At 31.9% G+C, this 20,296-nt stretch overlaps 3 protein-coding genes and 1 long non-coding RNA gene across 11 annotated transcripts in view; 1 reads left to right on the top strand and 3 right to left on the bottom strand.

Annotated features, from left to right (window-relative positions):
* The window catches only part of LOC126736582 (VPS35 endosomal protein-sorting factor-like), a 31,926-nt gene extending 25,494 nt beyond the window's left edge, over nucleotides 1-6,432 (bottom strand). For 4 of the 8 annotated variants that reach the window (XR_007660701.1, XM_050440997.1, XM_050441000.1 and 1 more), the window contains exons 1-12: nucleotides 6,286-6,411; nucleotides 4,964-5,243; nucleotides 3,187-3,268; nucleotides 2,359-2,541; nucleotides 2,057-2,222; nucleotides 1,864-2,002; nucleotides 1,621-1,812; nucleotides 1,390-1,566; nucleotides 794-974; nucleotides 547-716; nucleotides 396-496; nucleotides 157-338 (exon numbers count right to left, since the gene is read on the bottom strand). Coding sequence is in view for 7 of the 8 variants with exons in the window: in XM_050440997.1 (XP_050296954.1) it covers nucleotides 157-338; nucleotides 396-496; nucleotides 547-716; nucleotides 794-974; nucleotides 1,390-1,566; nucleotides 1,621-1,812; nucleotides 1,864-2,002; nucleotides 2,057-2,222; nucleotides 2,359-2,541; nucleotides 3,187-3,268; nucleotides 4,964-5,037 (1,647 nt within the window). In the remaining variant the exon portion in view is untranslated. Of the gene's footprint in view, nucleotides 1-156; nucleotides 339-395; nucleotides 497-546; nucleotides 717-793; nucleotides 975-1,389; nucleotides 1,567-1,620; nucleotides 1,813-1,863; nucleotides 2,003-2,056; nucleotides 2,223-2,358; nucleotides 2,542-3,186; nucleotides 3,269-3,730; nucleotides 3,753-4,963; nucleotides 5,244-6,285 lie in introns of those variants that run through there. The other 4 variants (XM_050441002.1, XM_050441003.1, XM_050440998.1 and 1 more) reach the window with 3 other exon arrangements.
* A 4,669-nt stretch (nucleotides 6,433-11,101) lies between these two features.
* Nucleotides 11,102-11,701, top strand: LOC126736609 (splicing factor 3B subunit 5). Its single transcript, XM_050441048.1, has 2 exons — nucleotides 11,102-11,257; nucleotides 11,317-11,701. The coding sequence occupies exon 2, from the start codon at nucleotides 11,342-11,344 to the stop codon at nucleotides 11,597-11,599; it is 258 nt and encodes an 85-aa protein (XP_050297005.1). The 5' UTR covers nucleotides 11,102-11,257; nucleotides 11,317-11,341; the 3' UTR covers nucleotides 11,600-11,701.
* Nucleotides 11,608-19,986, bottom strand: LOC126736585 (GPI ethanolamine phosphate transferase 2-like). Its single transcript, XM_050441009.1, has 3 exons — nucleotides 19,204-19,986; nucleotides 18,980-19,138; nucleotides 11,608-13,322 (listed from the first exon to the last, which is right to left on the bottom strand). The coding sequence occupies exons 1-3, from the start codon at nucleotides 19,796-19,798 to the stop codon at nucleotides 11,635-11,637; spliced, it is 2,442 nt and encodes an 813-aa protein (XP_050296966.1). The 5' UTR covers nucleotides 19,799-19,986; the 3' UTR covers nucleotides 11,608-11,634.
* On the bottom strand, nucleotides 14,212-16,266 carry LOC126736617 (uncharacterized). Its single transcript, XR_007660708.1, has 2 exons — nucleotides 16,010-16,266; nucleotides 14,212-15,073 (listed from the first exon to the last, which is right to left on the bottom strand). It is a non-coding gene; the product is annotated as an uncharacterized LOC126736617 (long non-coding RNA).
* Nucleotides 19,987-20,296: the final 310 nt, after the last annotated feature.

The following is a 20,296-nucleotide window of genomic DNA, read 5'->3' as shown; positions in this document are numbered from 1 at the left end:
AAAGGCTTATTATTGTAAGCTAAATATTCCTTAATTGCGAGCGACTTAAAATGATCTTTGTAGATTAAATCCTGCTTTATATTATCAACTATTACATGATTAACAAATATTCCTTAAAGTATTGTAATATAAAACATAATACAAGCTAATGCTTACCGAGAAGTGTTGAACAATATAAGGAATCCATGCCTCAATACAGCCGATATATTCCGCAGGATCTTTCATTGGAGCCACATTGGTCCACATTCCATTTAATATTTGTTTTCTATCTTCAGCGGGCGGCGAGCAAATTGATATGCACAGTCCCAAAGTTCTTAAGAGAGAATGTAACGGAATTCCTGAAATAACTTTTAAGTTGAAAAACATCTTTTTAAAGATATTTTTATCATGTTTACCATCATCAGTACATTGGGCGATCATATAAAGGAATTGCAAGGTGCGTTCTGCTATAAAAGTAGGTTTGAAGCCTGACATTATAGTGTTTAATATGAGGGAGCTTAAAAAGAACATTATATGTTACGAGTCACAGTGATTTTTGTTTATTACCTGTTGCTATATTGTTGGCACTTTCTTAGTAATTCGGTTAGAACAGTGTCTGGTGAATTTTCAAGAACAGTGTCCATGATAAAATCTAGAGCTGGCGTGTACAAGGTCATATAAGAAGATATTGACATTTTTTGCTCATGTAAGTTGCCCTTAACACTTCTACTAAATATCTAAACAACATAATATGCTATTATTTTAATGTAAAAAATATTACAATTTAAATTAGATTATAGTTAATTTGGCTTACATGTTGATACGTTTCCAAAAAACATTCAAAATTTCTTCTAAAATACCCCACATCTCCTTGCATATGAGCATTTATTTTTAGTCCCACCCTACATAAATAACATCTAGCATAAACTGCAACTAATGGATTACCTATGCCCTTTATCATTTCAGTCAGTCTTGTCAACGCCTCTGGACATTCACTAAAATAGTTATTTATAAATCTTGACTAGATCTCTTTCTTATAAGAAAGGCAAGATTAGTTGGCTTCTGTATGTCGAACAATTATTGTATTCAAACAGGTAAGCGCTTTCGGTCCTAACAAAAAAAAACAGTAATTTCTTTAAAATTTAACTGTTTGGTCTATTGCTTTGTGCTTGTAACGAACTTTTGTAAAAATTAATTTTTAAAATTTTCAACATTTTTAATTGATTTAATTATAGCTCTGTGCTAGAGGAATATTATTCCTTTGCAATTGATAAATACAAAAATTCATGTAATTCTTGCGAATTACTTCAAAAAATTTTCTCACTTTTTAGATGGCAGTAAAGAGTAAGTCTATTTAAATAAAATAATTGAACAAAATACAAAATTCATTTCTATTTCTCATAAGCTTACTTAGCAGATATAAAACTGTAGGAGTTCAACAAAGCCATTTCAATATAAAGACGAGGCACAAGTTCTCTGATTGAAGCTATTTTAAAGAACCAATTTAGGCATGTTTCTTTGGCTTGATCAGATACCATGTTGGGTGTAAAGTTTTCTGGTAAAGGTATAGGGTTTTGAGAACCAGGTCTAAAATAACGTTTTGTTAATTTAAAACAACAAATCGTAGTCATAAAGCTTTACTTATAATACATAGCCTTGGAATGTAACCTGTCATACACCAATTTTCCAAAACAATCTAAAATGTCTGTGATCAAAACAAACTTGCTAGGATAAAAAGGTAAAACGTCAGTGTCAGCTAACATTTTGGCACATTGTATCGCTATTTTTAAGGCTTTAACTCTCTGCTCTATGTTCCAGGCCAGAATCAGTTCTCTACAAAACAATAAAAACTAATTGTTTCCAGATATTTTATTATAAATTTACTTATGTAGTTGATCTATTTTAAAAATATATTCTGTCTGTGAAAGATCCAGCTTTCTCTGTGGCCCCTCCTCAAAACTGTCAAGCTGTTCCAACCTGTGTTGTACTTTATCCACTGCTGTGCTCTGAGCCTTTACGGCAACTATTGAATAACTACATTTAGGTAAAATATTATAATTTTCGCAATAAAATATACCTTTTTCGCCTTCTTGCAAAAAACTAGTCACCATACTCAGCTTTTCTGAGGTAGTGTATTTTTGTAAAATAGCCGCTTTTCTATGTGACCAGCTATCTTGCCTTTCTGATTTTGGGTTTGATTTGGTGCTTTGTTCTTTATGTTTTATGGCACTGTCTACTGTATCCTAGATAACAAATAATTAAACAAATATCTCAAGAGTGATATTAATAAAAGTACATTTTAATACATATTGGGAATACTGCATAGAAAAATGTTCTTCTGGCATTAAAAAAGTGTAAGTATTTAAGTATTTTACTCACCATCTCTGCAGCCATTTTAGATAACGGATCCATTTCTTCAGGAATAGCCATTTGTGATAAAGGATCCAATTTTTTTAAAGCTTGTGCAAGAGGTTCTGATATAGTTGCTGGTGTAGAAACAGGTGTTGCTCTTCCAGTACTAGGACCTGAGCCAAGAATTCTTCTTGGAATTCTTCCTACCACCTTTATATGTACAGAGATTTTAGCATCGCATATATCAGGAGGAAAAAATATAAGCCAGGATTTTTATGTGAATATATTTAAAATACTTATATAGACTGTTACTTAATGCTATGTCATAATTTATCTGAAGTATAAAAAAAAAATACTTAGATATTCATTGATTCAATTCAAAACATAAAAGGCCTCTTTACATTATCAAACAAAAATAAACAAAATAGTGTTAAAATAACAAAAATTGTGTAATAAAATGAACAAAAAGTAATAACAATTTTAATATAATACTATTACATGATTTATAAAAAATGTTGGAAATGCCCATTTCTCAGCTCATCGAATTACCAACTCTTTCCATGCGTGTTTCGTACGTACGTCAATAATTCTACTTCTTAGTTCTTCTAATGTCACAATTGATGTATGACAGACCAATGTTTTTAGGTGTCTCCACAAATAAGAAATACCAATTGTAAGCCATAATAAGTTATATACACAATTGAAAGTAATTTAGTTCCACCAACCATTGCTGTTATGACACTCTTACCATTGCTCTTATATGTTTTTTTAATTTATACTGTATTAGAGTAGTAAGAATTCTGGTCATAGTTAAAAAAATAAAAGTTACAAGTTTAAAGTGATATGCTTACTTACCAGCATACTTTTTAATGGATGATCAAATGTAGGCTCAGAATGTGCATACAACTTCCTTATTCTCTTATCTCTCAAAGTAGTCCTGTAAAATACAAAAAAATAAAATTGAAAAGGTATAAAATATTGAGTAAGGTCTAAATTCTTTTAAAAGGCACATATTCTTGTTATACCTATAAAAAAAAATATAATAAAAGCCTATAAGAATTACTGGATGTGAAGGGTTCTCCCTATTAAAGCCTTGAGAAGATTCCTAAAACTTTGTACATAACTTGTTTTACATTTCTGCAGGGTGTACGCTACTGGCAATATTTTAATTCTTACTTAGTAAAGGAATAGATTGTTGTTGTTGGTTGTTTTGCCTTAAGAGCTTAACCAAGGAAGAAGATTCAAATCTCACTTATTCAAAAACATCTATAAAATCCTTGGCATTAAGAAGACCAGAACTACTACTTTGCACCAGTAAGATGAAATGGTGGAGCGCATGAATAGCACCATAAAAACAGACCTTAACCAGACTCATATTTTGACTCAAAATGTCACTGACCTGAGGTTTTATCTATTGGCCTCTGAGATTGTTTCTTCTTTTCAAGATCCTATCTAACTTAATTTTTCATTAAAATTGAAAAGTTTGTCCTCTGTACTTTTTATCTTTGACAAGTCATATCAGTCAAGTTTGGCTCAACACATTTTAAATACGGGTCACACTGGTATATTGGATTGTTGCTAATATTGGATTGACAACTAAAAATTACTTAAACAATACCACTAGAAAATTATATGCATATGAAAGTTTAGCAATATTCAAAATCAAAAAAAAAAAACATTCTTAACATATGAGCAGTTCAGCGGAAAAGTGGTCTAGCTCCCTTAAAGTAGAAATTTAGAAAATTGATATTTTGCAACTGGATGAATTAAAAAATCACAGTAACATATTCTTTACTTTTTTGTACATATTTATAATAACCCTGTGCTAAAATTTCATATGGTAAACATTTTTACTGATTGCGCCCATTAATTACATTTTTGCCACCCAATGTCATTCTTCCAGTAAGTTTTTTTCAAAAACATAGAGGAAAAGTGGTATAACTTGGAGAGTTATATCACTTTTCCTCATAAAAGTTAACCAAATTTCACAAAACTGATAAACCAAAGAAAAATAATAGCTGTAGTATGTATAATATGATATCTATTACTGATAAAAGTGTTCAAAAAATATAGAGCTTGAAGAGCAAAACATTACTACTACTTATCTTACATACTAAACTTACAGTAAGGAGAGTAAGAACAAGTTATTAAACAAATTAATCTTCATCAGAATCGGATAATGGACCACTGTCAACAGCATCTTCTTTTGTCAGTAAGTCCAGGAAGAACTGATGCTGAATCGGGGGAATCCACTGAAGAAGTTCTATCATATCTTTTTTCTTAGCTACAGTAACTGATCTACACACTACGTACCATAACACTAAAAAAAACCTGACTAAACAAGAAAAAGCGAGTTTAATAGGACCTGGCGCGACATCGGAACAGTGTGGTGCCTTGACTTATACCACTATTTCAGTGAATGAATCCACTATGTTGAGAGGAATAACATTAGGAAGCTCTTATCTTAGCTAAGTTAAAATTTTGACTTATACCAGTTTTTGACTGAATATATTAGACCAGTAGAAACATAATTAATGGTATAACTCAAAAATTAAAAAAATACTGACATATACTACTTTTCTAAGTGTTTAAAACTCTCTCTACAGCCATCACCAAATCCCAAGCCACTCACCACCCAAACAGCTTTCCTCTGTAATCCAAATGAATGTGTGGCATTTGGCGCATGGCCCCACACCAGAATAGCATAGGATAATTGAGTGTAAAAGGTGGGAAAATAAGCAGATTTAAGTGCTATTTCCAAGACATGATCTGCAAGGAGACCAAATAGTTGCTCAGTACTGAGGCATTCTTATCCTTTTTGTTTTGTTCTGGTTTAAGAGTAGTTTGTTAGAAATAAAACACTTCTCAGTCCTTAACTGTGCATCCTCAGAACCTCACAGAGGAGCCTCTAACTGTAATACAAAAGGTGTGCTATATAAACCTGCAATAATAAATTTAGATCCTTTGTTGCTACAGGACACAAAAATCTATTCAAAATTTACATAACCAAAACTTCCATAGAAAGGCGGATACTTATACAGCATACAGTATACAGCAACAAAATACATTTTCTTTATAAATTGTTACACAGGCAAATTGAATGCAATTATCTGATCTGAATCAATTATCTGAGTAATGTCTTACTTAAATTACCTCAAGGAATGAGGCCCCTACAACAACTTTTTTACCATGGGCAACATCGAACCAACTATGAACAACAAGGATACTATTTGGATTGTTTAGATTATTTACCTTTGTACTTCTTGTGCTACATGAAATAAATTTATCAAACTCTAGCTGAGGTTATGACTTATGTAAGACATTTTCCAATAAGGATTTATTTTAGCAAAAATAACTTATGAAAGTTATATCCTATATAATAATATCCTAATACAAGGAGTATTAAAATGTATTATCCTCAGACCAATGCCATTTTAGTAGCATTAATGACTTTAGATGTAAGATAATACTTTTGTTTCATCCACTTGGGGAAATTTAAACTCCTTAGTTAAATGATTGTTAAACTATTTCTCTACAAAAAGACATTCTAGACAGTATCTAGTATTTCTCAAATAGCAAGAATCTGGGCCTTCTGCTACATTATAGGCAAAGTCACAAGAAGATGAAATAATTAGAGTATGACAAAATTTGAATTATTTTTAAATTGGCAGTTAAGGTAGGCGCTTTTTTTGTCTCTTTAATGTAACTAAATTTTGAATTTGTATATGTTTTAATAATAATACCCCTTTTATTAGTTTGATAATTATATAGGGTTTTTTATTGGACTCATCATAAATTGAACATATTGTTGTTTAACAGATTAATAATAGATATCCTTTCCTTCATCCAAGATATGATAACAGAATAAAAATAATTGAAGATCTAAGGCTTATGTTTGAAAAAAAAAATTGGAATTTGTTGATAATTTAAAAATGTTTTAATAGACATACATACCAAAGAGTCAAATTGTTAGCCATTATGTTTCAGTTACTAGAAATCAAATTTCAATAAAAAATATGAACTTGATTTAGATTCGATTTTGTAAAAAATTTGAAATAAATCATAAATAAATAAGCAAAACAAAACCCTGTCAAATTAATGACAAAGGTTGACAACTGACAGGGCTAAATAGTGTATATACAAGATAAAAGAGAGATTCGTAAACATAAAAACCAAAAAAGAGGTATAGTCAAATTTGCACCACGCGAAAATTCACCATCATCAAAATATCACTTGATCATTCCTAAACTAATAATCACAGAAATAAATAGATTTCAAGCTTCGAATAACCGAAATGTAAGTCTGCTACATTAAGTAAATCTACACTATTCTGCAGGGTACTAGAAAACTAACCAGGAAAAATCAAAACTTTTTTGGATAAAACTACGAAGAATAAATCACCCAAAATCCACAGCTTCAGGAAATAAATTGACATAAAAAGCCTATGTAAAATAAAATACAATAATTTTATTCACAATTTTAATTGTATAGCAGATAGATAATTCTTACACATGCTAGCTTATTTGTAATATTTAAATATACTTAAGGCAGGATGTAAATAATTCAAGTTCAAATTTAAAATATGCTTTATTGTTCTAAACATTTGTTGTTGTGAACAAAGCTGTATAAACCAAAAAAATAAAAGTAGGTGACAACAAACAATGTATGAAACACACAAATAAAAATAAAACACAATCAAACTTATAGTAGTAGTAAACCAGTAGGAACTAAATATATTAAAAGGTATCATTATAATATTCTTCAATATCATAATAGGGTCTTACACCAAGCAATTTCCTGACTTCCCTTTTCAATCTATAAGCCTGAGAAATCTGTCTTATTCTGATAGGAAAATGGTTTAAAAAATTCATTAACTTTAGCTTATATGCCTGATTGAAATAGAAAGAACGCAAATAGCTAAATGATTGTATTTTAAACTCAATATTAAATTAAATAACATGGAACTTATTTCGTTTTATTACAAACTAGGTTGAGATACTTTTAATAGATAAATAAAGGCTACATCAAAAATTACACAACTAGCGTCTTAAGATTTTTATTAAACATGATGTAATTATAAATTTCACGCAAGTAGCACCATTTGTGTCCTTTCCAAATATTTGTTATCAGTGCCTCACAAGCGCAAATCATGTTTGTACAATTTCTGGTTCCTTTTCGCAAGGCAAGTCAGATCTCCGTTGTTCAATTCTATTCAGATGTCTCTTAATTGCCATATGTCCCTTTTGAAGCCCTTTAATGTTTCTCAGTTTGTCTTTCCTGAATATTACAACGTTTTTGGCAATGTTTTGGTTTATGGAAAATTTAATAAAAAACGTTGTCTTCGTTCAACTGTCGCATTTGTGTCCAGTATTTGGTATTGTCTTTTAACCCACGTTCATATTTTTCTCTTTAGCACCCCCAGACTCTAATCCAATAAAAGGAAAAGCAAATTCTCTTGTAGCAAGTTTGTTCGCATTCTCATTGTCTGGTACCCCGCTGTATGTACCCCTCACCAGTTGTAGATTGTTACAGCACTTCCATAATTCTAACCCAGGGATTAGCTAGTGCTCTCATGGTTGCCTGTTTGTTCATATTATTAGGATCTGCTCGTTATTGTAGGCTCTCTTATATTTTTTCCTTGAATGTTAGAGTATCGCAGGGATTTCTATCTAAAACGCCGATGCAAGATTCCCTAAAGGATGGAGTATCTTACCTAGGTCCAAAACTTCCAGTTCCTGTGCCTTCGTTGGTCTTTGATACCCAAATTCGAAAATCGAATCAATATGATCCGACATTATTTCTAATATTTTATCTTTACAGATTTGTTCAAATTCTTTCATGTCCTGTCAAACTGAGTAGACTCTTTTTAATCCCATCCGCTGTAGTCTGAATTCCCTTTGAACAATCAAATGAAATGGCGGCAAATTCAGTAGGGCGCCAATGGATGGATGATTTTCTGAATTCTTTAATTGCTGGCGAACTATTTATTTTCAAATTAGTCACACAAAATGATCTACTGGGAATAATATATAAATAGTACAAGAACTAATGCAGTAGGAGTAGACAGAATATCTATAAAAATGTTAAAAGCTTTTATTTCTTGACTTAAAAACCTTTAGTTCACATTATAAACATGCCACTCTCTACTGGCTTGGTTCCTGATATTTAAAAAAAAATCATTAAACTTATGCCTAAAGTAAGTTATCCAAACAATATTAATGAATTAACAATAACCAGTGATATAACTTGTCTAATGATGATGGAAGTGTTGTCCCTCTGTATTAAAAGATATGACAAAAGCATTTCATACACTTAACAGAAAGTTATTAGTACCGAAATTAAACTATTGTAGGATTATAGCCAATGGTTGGTTTATTAGCAATCTTGATAATAGGCAAAAGGCTTGACTATTGACTGGTGAACTAGCAAGTTCAGAGGAATAGTGTGATTTGGACCTCAATCAACTGGATATTGGTAAAAAATAAATATTAGTGAATTGAAATAAATCGAACTAAAGTGTGTGAAAATGCTGTGAATTTAAAAGCTGCTGAGCTGAAAAAAAGCTGGAGGAAAAGGACTGCGATACGATTGAAAATAAAGCGGCCTTGCAGGAGCGACCTAAACAACCGTTTACGTCGCTTGTTTCTGCTGAGGCCAATGATATCGGGGAAATGTTGCAAGATTTAAAAAAAGAATTACTGGAAAATTCTACAAAGATGAAAAAAGGTTTAAAAAACGAGTTACCAAAAAAGTTCGCCAACCCAGAAGTTAAATTGCTGGAAAAAAAACTGTGTAAACACTAAGAAAGAATTACACCAGTATGAAAGAAAAACAATTATAAAGTAAAAAGGAATTAATAGAAGGAAATTGGGAAAAATCTTCTTTAATGAAAAAGGAGATTCTTTCGTTAATGGAGGACAGAATCCATGAAGTTCAAAACAAAATTGCAACATTGGGCGTCAATAAATGAGATGCCGATATCATCCTGCAAAGCATGTCCCCAGAAGAACAAGGAGTGTACGACCACCTAGTAAAGCAGTTGGAGATGCGTTATGGGCAGTGATACCTAGAATATGTCTACCACAGGCAGCTGAAAAATCGGTGCCAAAAGTGAGAGAAATCCTTGCAAGAATTTGAAGCCGAAATTGCATGTTCGGTTCGACTGGCATATCAAGATTTCCGAGAAAAAAAATCATGGTACATTTGGCAGTCTAAGCATTCCTGGATGGATTCTGCGATGCTGAAATAAGTCAGTACTTACTACTAGCACATCCACCTTAGCTAATAGATGCACTAACACCGGCCCTGGAATTCGAAGCCGCTAAGAATACGCACAAGGCTCAAGCTCGTGTTCGGCAAGTAATTCCGAAAGGAGACTACTTTAAAGAATCTGTCAAGCGCCCGATTAGGGAGGCAGAGAGAACCGATTATTCTGTCGTCAGCAAGCCGTAGCAAGAAGATTCTGTCCGGAGTTCAAGCTTTATCGGCGGACAGAGGAAAAAGATGCTAAGTTGTTAAGAACCACCATCGTCAATGACACTTGGCAAAATGAGGATCTTTTAAAAAATCAAGAGACGGATCCCGATATCCAGGTATTCTTAGCCTGGATAAAGGAAGGAATGAAGCCAGCTTGTGAACAAGTGCATTATCTTTTTTTTTACACGATATACTAAGAAAGATTTAAAAAAAAAATTATTCCAAACAGGAACCTCTTTACATAGAGCCTAAGTCCAACTCCAAGTCACTGTTGTTGTACCTCTGGTCTTTGGCATTGACATTATATGTGTCTTTCATTGGAATTTACTTGCATCTTAAATCCAATTGCGCACCTAATTATGAATGAGATCCATTCTCCTACACCGCTCACTGACGTAGCCCTGGCAACATCGGTTCCTGGCGGGCAACTGAATTTCAGATCGCATGGGAGATGGAGTTCTCTTCCCATCACTATTCGAGCTGGAGACTGGGCTGTGGTTTCATGAATGGCTCATCATGAGCAGGATCAAATGAAGAAACCTATCTCAGTCTCTTTGCTGGCTAATGACTACTTTGACCATTAATCAGTCTTTGGCAAAGACCGATTAATGGTTTTATTCATTCGTTCTACCATGCCATCTGACCGCAGTGTAATGCAGTAGTTCTCTTTTTCTTGACTTCAAACGTCTTACGGATGGAATAAGCTGGACTCAACATTTTGCCCTTGATCTAAACGTAGCTCCAAAGGTACACCAAATCAGCAGATTTATTCTTTCATTAAGACGTCGGTCAATAGGAGAGTTTTCCTGGTTTGGTAGAGGGTATGTCTCAAAGAAGAAATGCACTTTCTTTCTCATCTTTTTTTTTACATGACATTCAATAAAGATTTTTTTTTAACAGAGGAATTTCTCTCCGTGCTGTGTTAGAGATCGTAAGCCCTCTGATTGCTGCCTGTTGGTAAATGGCACTATTGTGGATTTAAGAGAAATAATGTTTATTCCTTCCTTCTATATTAGTTTTTTTTTTAATAGCCAGATAGTAACAGCTGATTTTTGGAAATTCTTATTTCTATGGTATTCTGAAATTAAATATTTTGCAAGATATTACTGTTTATCTAATTTAAAAACAGTTTAATTTTATTTTCTTCTCGTTTTTCACTTGGGTTTCTGGATGAAGAAGTTAAAAAGCAGAAACACGTGTCGGCAGTTCACACCTTTGTTTCTTCTGCTTCCCATCTTGCGAATGTCTCGACGAACTTAACCTTTAATATAATTTTTAGGCAGCAAAAGAATTACGCATGAGCGGCGCTACGATCGCTTTGTCTAAAACCAGCTTTAACTAAACTTCAAAATTATGACATAATTGGAATAGGAAAACCGGGTTGTTTACATTTTGTTTTTGTTTTTTGTCGAAAATTATTTTTACAAATACGACAAAGACTTGAAAGGAGGTATATAATTTTCTCTTGTTTTGTAGCGTACCTCTATTAAAACTTATTTTCGTTTTCAGCCTAAATTCAATTTTAAATCCAAATATGGGCGACCGCTACAACATTCATAGTCAGCTAGAACACTTGCAATCAAAATATATTGGCACAGGTCATGCAGACACAACAAAATTCGAATGGCTTGTCAACCAGCATAGAGACAGCTACTCCAGTTACTTGGGCCATCCAGACCTTCTTAGTTACTTTGCCATAGCTGAAAATGAAGCTAAAGCCAGAGTAAGATTTAATCTGATGGAGAAAATGTTGCAGCCATGTGGACCACCACCTGATAAACCCGAGGATTAAATACTTAATACAGTTAGTCATAGTTTTTATTTTATTTAAGTCTTCATACAATAACTTACAATTTTGCAAAAGTAATAAATACATATTTCAACAAACAAAAAACCTGTGTGTACACTTTCTATAAAAAACTTAGGGGCAAAAACTGACCAGATGAATAAATGGTCTTTGAAAATTAACATCACTACACAAGTAAGAAATATAACATAACATCTAAGTAGTATCAGAATTGTCCAAAATTGTTTTCTTTTCTTACTGTCTTCACAGCCTGAGAGTACAGCCAAATGAAAAAGTATATGAAATAAATAAGTGTGTAAGATCACTTGTGAGGTAACCAGAACAGGATTATATTCACTTAAACCTGTATATCCTGCTGAAATGTCTACTGTAGCTAACGAATTGCGATGCCCTTGTAGAAAATATAGGGAGTTTGCTATGGTATTAAAAGCTAATATTTTGGAAAATTGTGTTTGCCATGTTTGAGACATATTTATAAAATAACCAGTGCATATTGCAATCGGAATCAAAATAATATTATGTGATCTGAAGAGTAAAGCTCCAGCTAGTATAAACAACTGCGTCCAAGGAGTCTGTTTAGTGAAAATTAGTTTTTTTGTTAAAATAAACATCCATATAAGTTTCCCTAGAATGGTGCTATGGAATGTTAATGACTTAAGCAGAAAAATAAAGGCTAAAATTATACCACTTAAAATGTGTGATGGATGATAATAAGATACACACTCTTGACCAAAATTCATAAATAAAAACACCAAAATTAAGTTAAAAGCAAAAAAAAGTTGATGGTACAGATAGTTTTCTTCTTTGACCAGAATATTTCCCAAACTGCTTTTATCCTGAACAGAATTTTCCACAGTGGAATTTAAAGTCATTGAAAACCTTAATGCTAGTAAAACAAAAATGCCTTTAGTAGCAATTAATCTAGATGTCTTTAAAGTATCAAAAAATAACATTAAAATCAAAGTGACACTGTAAAATATCCAGATGAAGTGTTCCTCTTCAATGTAGCTTGTAGACATAAAAGTTACGGGATGCATAATATGGATTATCAATAAAAATAGACTAATCCTGTCAGTAGTTTGAAGCAAAAGCGTAAGCTGGTGTAATAATTTAAATTTGTGAAAAAGAATCAGAATTAAGATTATTAAAGAAGCAGCAGTAATGATGTGACTGAATTCTAATATAATTTTAGAAAAAATTATTACAAGACACAAAAACAGTTCCACAAATCTTATCTTGGCATCAGGTATTAGATTAAACAGTATAATTAAGACCAGGTTACATAAAACAAAAATTGCAATTAAAAGAGCTGACATATCTTGTCTACTAGAATTTTCATACAGATGTCCTGTAATTTTTTTTGAACATTCTTGATATATCCTCATACATTGCTTGCCTTTTGTGATATTTCCTTCTTTTAAATATTCTTCATGCAAGGATGTAGCTTCATCAAATTGTGTTTGACATATTTGACATTTTCTTAGAAGTATTTCAGTATTGTATCGCAATATATAGAACTCCTTGGCGGTGTTTTGGTAATGAAGAAGATCCTTTTGGATTGTACCTGTGCTAGTGGTTGGAATATTAATGCCCAGTAACGCTGCCAAATTAGAAGGAATATCCGTTTGTTTGAATATTGAACTTTTACAATGCCTGCCTATGGACACAAATGGTACAGTAATTTCTGGATGTGAACTGCCACCATGTCCTAAAATTAACCAATATTTGTTAAAAAAAAATAATGGGAAGCTATCATCAAAAACATGCAAATTAAGATACATGTTTGATTGGTTATTATATCAGTATTCAAATAAATAAAAAATACATTTTGAGTATACTGTCTCATTATCACTTAAGTCTGGAAAAGGGGGAAAAAGATAAGTGGACTATCATAATAATATATTTAAATATTTATGAACTTAAAAACGATATTTAATTTAACCCAATAAATTCTTAAAACAATAATTTCGTTAAGACATAATGTATTTATTAGGAGCTAGGAAATCTATGATTTATGATTTTTGAATAATCAACATTTTTTAAGTATATATATTGGCACCTGAGCTTTTTCCTGTACCTAACTCTGGTAGGTGTACCAGAATTTATCAAGACTATAACAAAATAATCAACCCTAATATTACTAATTTATCAAGACTATAACAAAATAATCAACCCTAATATTACTAATCCAAAATTTTTAACTTTGCCTGGTGTTTCGCTAGTCAAATTTAATACAATATCAAATTTGACAATTTTTTAAAAACTTAAAATATAAAAAAATCTCCTTAGCTGTTTAAAATCTTTCTTTCTATTATAACACTCAAGTTATCTACTTAATACCAATGGTGGTTCGTAGATTTTTAATTTGGCGGGCGCAAGTAAATGGTAATATTAAATGAGTGATAAAAAAGGGAGATCCGCCAGACGCTAAAGAAATTCGAGATTCCTCGTCTAAATTCTTGACCGAAAGTCATTAAAAAAATACAGTTTTGGAACATCCAAGTCCTCTTAAAAACTCTAAGCTTTCCACCGAATAGAATTCATCCGTTTTAACCATTCCATCATCAAGCCGTATTTAAGGAACAAAAACTATAAAATCAGATCAGATTGTTTATTTATATTTAAAATCTATTCTATTTTTTGAAGTAACGAATACTTTATCTAACCACTTTATTGTCAAAATCTGAAATATTCTGTAAAAGTTTTCAGCAGCGGTTCGTGGATTTTTAATTTGGGGGCTGCAAGAAAGTAAATGGTAATACGAAATGAAGGTTAAAAAAGATGCGGGGTAGGCATCCGCTGGAGGCTAAAAAAACTGAAGATTTCGCGCCTCAAGTCTACCTTGAGCTATAAGTCCATTTCACAATGACACTATCTTATCATCTGTACACTCTTGTATATTTTTTTTTCAAACATTCTCATTTATGTCTTACATCATAAATTCCAGACTGAACCTAGGGCGAAGGTTTAAGATCACTACTTACTAAATATATAAAAATTTAAAAAATCTTTATTTGGAGCTCAAAAATGCAGGAACGATGTCAGTTGCTCTTGAGCTCCTGTATTTTTTGCTTTGTCATATTCTCCTATTTCTGCTTTATAGAAAAGAGTATTAATTAAATGCTACACAGAAGCTTGTGCATATGGAGTTTGAAGTTTTCGTCCTTTCTAGTAATTAGCTTTCCAAATATGTCGCAATCGTCGGCTTATACGGATATTTTTTATGGCAAATTTTACAAGCAAAATTTGCAAAAAGATTTTGGTGCTTTTTTTGGTTGCTTTTGGATTTGTGTTATTTATTTTTTTTGCTCAAACGGAATTTATTAATAACTTCTGTTTGAGCCTGCGAACCTTCGTCTTTTTGTTGTATTTCTTCCAAATTGTGTGTACTCTGGCGGTAGCATGGTCATTTCCTTAGGTTTCTTCAGCCTCCTCATCACTACCTGAATCATTGCTTTTCTGAAAAGTAAAGAATGTATGTTATTAAGAACTGCATAAAGGCGCCAAGTATATTAAAAATTATAAATAGGAACTTTAACTTTCAATTTAACTTAATTCGTAATTTATTTCAGGCCCTTCAAACTGAAGAAGAATGGAACAAAGTTAGCAATGATTTTAACAAGATTTGGTATTTTCTACATTGAATAGGCCCATTTGATGGAAAGCACATTTAATTGAGGCACCTGTGAGGTAGTGTCAGTGAATTTTGTTACCTATAAAGAAACTTTTGGTGCAGTTCTTTTTGCTGCAGTTAACGCAAATTAAAAGTTTTTGTATGCAAATATTGGTTGTTAAGAACGGAGATGTTGATAAAAGTATGCCATTTTATAAACTATTGGTGGAAGGGAAACTAAATTTTCCAAAAAGTGTTCTTCTTGAAAGGGAAATATAAAGTCCTTATGTTTTAGTCGCAGATGATGTGTTCTCTCTTAAACCATGGATTATAAAACCATATAGTGGCCATCAAGATAAGGGATCTAGGGAACCTTTAATTACATCTTTAATTACAGAATTTTACGTGCTCGGAAAATAATAGAAAATATATTTGGCATTTTAGTGCCTGTGTTTCGAGTGATTTGTAAACCAATGCTTCTAGAACCAGAAAAGGTAGAAGAAGTGACTTTAGCATGCACTTGGAGCTTTGATGTAAAACATATAGATATACATGTTTTATTAGAAGATGGCACATGCCGAAAAGTTCAACAAACTCTAGAGTCGTTTTTTAATCTGCAGCAGACCGAAAGAATTTGCTGAATATTTTGTGTCTGAGCAAGGTTAAGTTCCATGGCAGTTAAAATTTTTTTGAGTAATGATTTTTTTTATAGGAAAATTAATAAAATGTATAAAGTATAAATGCATTACTAATTAACTAACCTAATAAAAAATGATATGTACCTGTGTGTTCGTTAATCCGACTATATTCCCACTTGGTCTTGGTTTGTTTTTGTCTTTTAAAAAACTTAATAGTCAATGACTAAACCACTTCGAAACAAAAGTTTTACCTACTCCGGATTTCTTTAATAACTGGTAATTGTTGTATTGTCTTTGGCACTGTCTGTTGATGTTTTTTATCTTTCTGTCTACTTCCTCTGAAGTCACATCGCACAGTATTCCGATTTTCTGCCCTTTTATAACGATTTTTATAATCTGGGTGTCGGACATCCCATAACAATCTAGCTTCCCTAAATGTGACACCGCACGAAGAAATCAAGAAGCGTTCAAAGATCGACAAGCGACGGGAAAATAAAAACTTGCCGGAAACGCAAACAACACTAAATTATTGCTTAAATGTTGCCATTTTGTTGGCCAATTGTTGAGAAAAATAAAGTTGTTGCTTTATTTTTACTTTGTTGGCTCGATGTGAATCCGACATACGGATTCACCTCCTTAAAGATTAAAATTTTATTGTGAAATACTCTTGAAACGTATATTTTTGTATAAGTATATGAAGTTGAAAGTATACTTTTTATTAAAGAGGGGAAAAGATTATTGCATAGGGGTCCAACAAAACTATTGCTTCTTTAATTTCGACTCCTTAGGACACTGCAATGGTAGACAATCATCATATTTGTAAAAAAACAGGAAGGGAAAAAATTGTTGATAATATTAACTTGTAATACTCACCACCATTGTCGTGTCCTGAGGATGACTTTAGAAAGATCGTTAGATTATTAATATTGTGTCAAATTATAAGCATTTATCAAAAAAATCTAATCCACTTCATCAAGACAATCTTCATAAGCACTCTAGTGAAACAACAACATTTCTAAAAGACAATAACAACATTCCTTTTACAAAGCCCGATAAAGGCAATGTAATGGTGGTTTTATATAGGGAAAACTATTAAAAAAAGCAAAAATACTTTTCTACAATCACCTATGAAGTTTTAAATAAGGATCATACAATAGCGATTCATAATAAACTAAATAAAATTTTAGATAACTTGGAAAAAATTAAAGACAGGAAAGTATGTCCTTTACCAAAGATCAAATAAAAAATATTAAAGCAAAAGTTGTTTTTTCAAAAATGTATTTTTGTATCCAAAATCCATAAAAAAGATATTCCGTTAAGATCAATCGTCAATCTGACAAAGTTTTTAGCTAATATTTTAAAATTTGCTTTAGAAAAAAACAAGTTCTATACAAACAATTCCTTGAAACTATAGCACATCTACAAGACATTGCGCTACCACCGAATTATGTTTTCATATCTCTTTTCGCCAATATACCTACAGATTTAACGACGAACATTATTCAAATTTCATTAGCAACATTGTTCATCGAAAGTCGTATGATGCTTCTCGATTTTGTTTTTGATAATAGTTTTGATTGTTATTGAAATTTCGAAAAAATACTGAAAAGTTGCTTACATTCAATATGTTGGCAATTCTTCAAGTACTTGTTTCAGGTAGAACTGCTTCTTTTAGTTGCACCATTCGTACTTGTCGAGGACGCCCGCAGTCAGCCGTTTGTTTCTTAAACGTACTATTTTCACGCAAACGTTGGTGAAGACGAGCAAATATTGTGTGATGGGGTACTCTACATCCTGGATACAACTCAGCATACAATCTTCGAGATTTCCGACTATTTTCATTACTTCGGCCATAGATAAAATGCATATCTGACAGTTCCGCATTTGTAATATTTTCCATTTTTTTCGATAAAAGAAAACTTAATTACTTATTAATAACCAAAAACTTAATAGTGAAGGAACGCTAATTTCATATTTCTTATTTCACAGATGAATGTTGACATTTTGTAGTTAATATTAGATAAATGTTGACAGTAGCCCACTAGATAATGTATTAAATAAATGAAAAATACGCGTCAAGATTTTTTTTTTGATCACACACATTGAACGAGGAATTCAAAAATGATTCTTAATTTAACACCCCGTATCTCGGAAAATAAAGCATTTGCGGACATACGTTTATTTAACAAACTATCATTATTTTTAAATGCCGAATCACCCCCCTGAAGTTTATCGCACATATTTACTAACACCCTGTATAAGGGGGTCAGAAAACACACTACTTCCTATCTGATTGATGGGGAACAGTTAAAATATGTAACCAAAGTAAGAGATTTGGGGGTAATTTTTCACGACAATCTATCTTTCAATGAACATCTGAATGCAATTACAGTTAAATCATCAAAAATGTTTGGATTGTAAGAATTTTTCATTGGATACTATAAAGGGTGTGTATGGCTGGTTCATTCTAAGCTAGAGTATGCCTCCATAGTTTTGCTCCCTTATCAGGCAGTATATATATCCCTTATAAGTTAGCTTGTAGAATGGTATTATTGTTAACTTATGTAATGAGGTATCCCATCATTAATAAATAAAATGAAGAAACTTGAGAATCTCTGTAACTGTGCTTCTCCCCAGTCTGAAGCCAAACTGATGGTCACTGAATAATTTGCTGTTTTCAAAATATTGTACAAATTTTGACATGATCTCAACTATTTTTGATATAATGGGCAGCAACGAAATTGGTCTGTAATTTTCACAGATTTTATTTTGATGGAGCAGCACACTGAAATGCATTTTCTGACAAGTTTATTTTTTTATACAAATCTAACTTGTTTTATCTATTTTTTATGTTAATTTATTTATTAATATTCAATTTATAATTTTATAAATAAAAAAAATCATTAAAAAAAAAGGAAGAAATTGTTTATAATATTAGCATGTAATACCTGTTTACCATTGTAGTGTCCTAAGGATGATTTATAAGGATCAAAATGTCAGCATATAAATTAAAGCTTTTGTTTTATTGAACCTCTATACAACAATCTTCCTCCTTCTTTAATAAATTAATTCAAAATAAATTCAATTGTTAATCAAACCATATTAAACTTATACCTCCACTGTCCCGCATTCCATGATCACCAGTAATCATAATTATAGAGTTCACATTTTTGGTTTTTTGGTAGATCTGATCAATCACCAGATCCATTTCTTGAAGCTTTGGTTTTATTCTTGAGGAAAAAGGCCCCAAGACATGCCCTATGTGATCTAAGCCTAAAAGAAATTGCATTGGCATTGTACATGTCTGAGACTTATAAATTTATTGTCAAAATTGGTACCTAAATAGTGTAAAATCATAATATCCCAGTCATTTTTCTCTAGCTCAATATTAACATTCCTTGTTACATTATTGTCAACTTCAGTAAAATCTCTTACAAAAAATGAGGTAGTTCCCTCAGACCTATCAAAAAATCTGGGAAACAACTTTTCCCAAGTGTTGTCCCCATAAAACACAATCTTCAGTCCTTTTTTTTTTGCTGAATGCAACCAGGAATCTTTTAAAGCCTCAGATGAAGCAAGGTTTTGGATAACATCAATATACTGGGGTACGCATCCTGTTGTAAGGGCTTTGATTCTTGGTAGGGTTACTGTCGGACTTTCAGCAATAACTTTATTCAGACAGCCCTGTGAAGTTACAAGGCCCATAGTGTGTGGCATTAAATCAGGTGTAACAAAGTCATATCTGAGTGCATCAATGACTATTAATACAGTTTTTTGTACTAAAGGGCTGTACACAGCTGTGGTATTAATCGAAATGTTACCTATATGGGTCGGAGGATCGTTATTAAATGCTGTGATGGGGTTTGACATAGGGAAAAAGCCCTGAAGATATAAAACGACTGTTAAAAGTAAAAGAAGGGCGTACAGGAACATAATGTTAAGTTTTTGGGTGTTTTCATAGTTGTCATTTAGTGGCTGTTAGTTTCCTGGGTAAATTAAGGTCTTATTTAATTGAAGTCCATAGTTTTGATCTACAAGATGGTCACTTTTAGTCAAAAACTTTACATTTAGCCAAAATTAAAAAATTTTTAGGACAATTTTGGCAAATTTTAAAAAGTGAGGTTAGGGATTATCACTTGAAGATTAAGCTGCTTTTATACGGCGATTTATGTAGGTTGCAACGGACACAACTAGAACTCCCTTTCAATTACTCGCCTTTGTTTAATTTTTTAATATTTTATTTCATTATTTAATTAACCTATACCTGTAATTCTCTAATTAGATTATTTATAAAAAATAAAGTACAAATGGTGATTATACCTCGCTAATATCTAGTTGTGCCGTTTGTTATATGTAAAGTTCTTACGATTTGTGCATTTTCAGTTATTGTATATTTTTAATTGAAATTAATTTTGCGACAATTGAATATTT

The sequence above is a fragment of the Anthonomus grandis genome, chromosome 5 (assembly GCF_022605725.1).
Source record: "Anthonomus grandis grandis chromosome 5, icAntGran1.3, whole genome shotgun sequence".
Classification (NCBI taxonomy): domain Eukaryota; kingdom Metazoa; phylum Arthropoda; class Insecta; order Coleoptera; family Curculionidae; genus Anthonomus; species Anthonomus grandis.
This window is presented reverse-complemented; position numbering and strand designations above follow the sequence as displayed.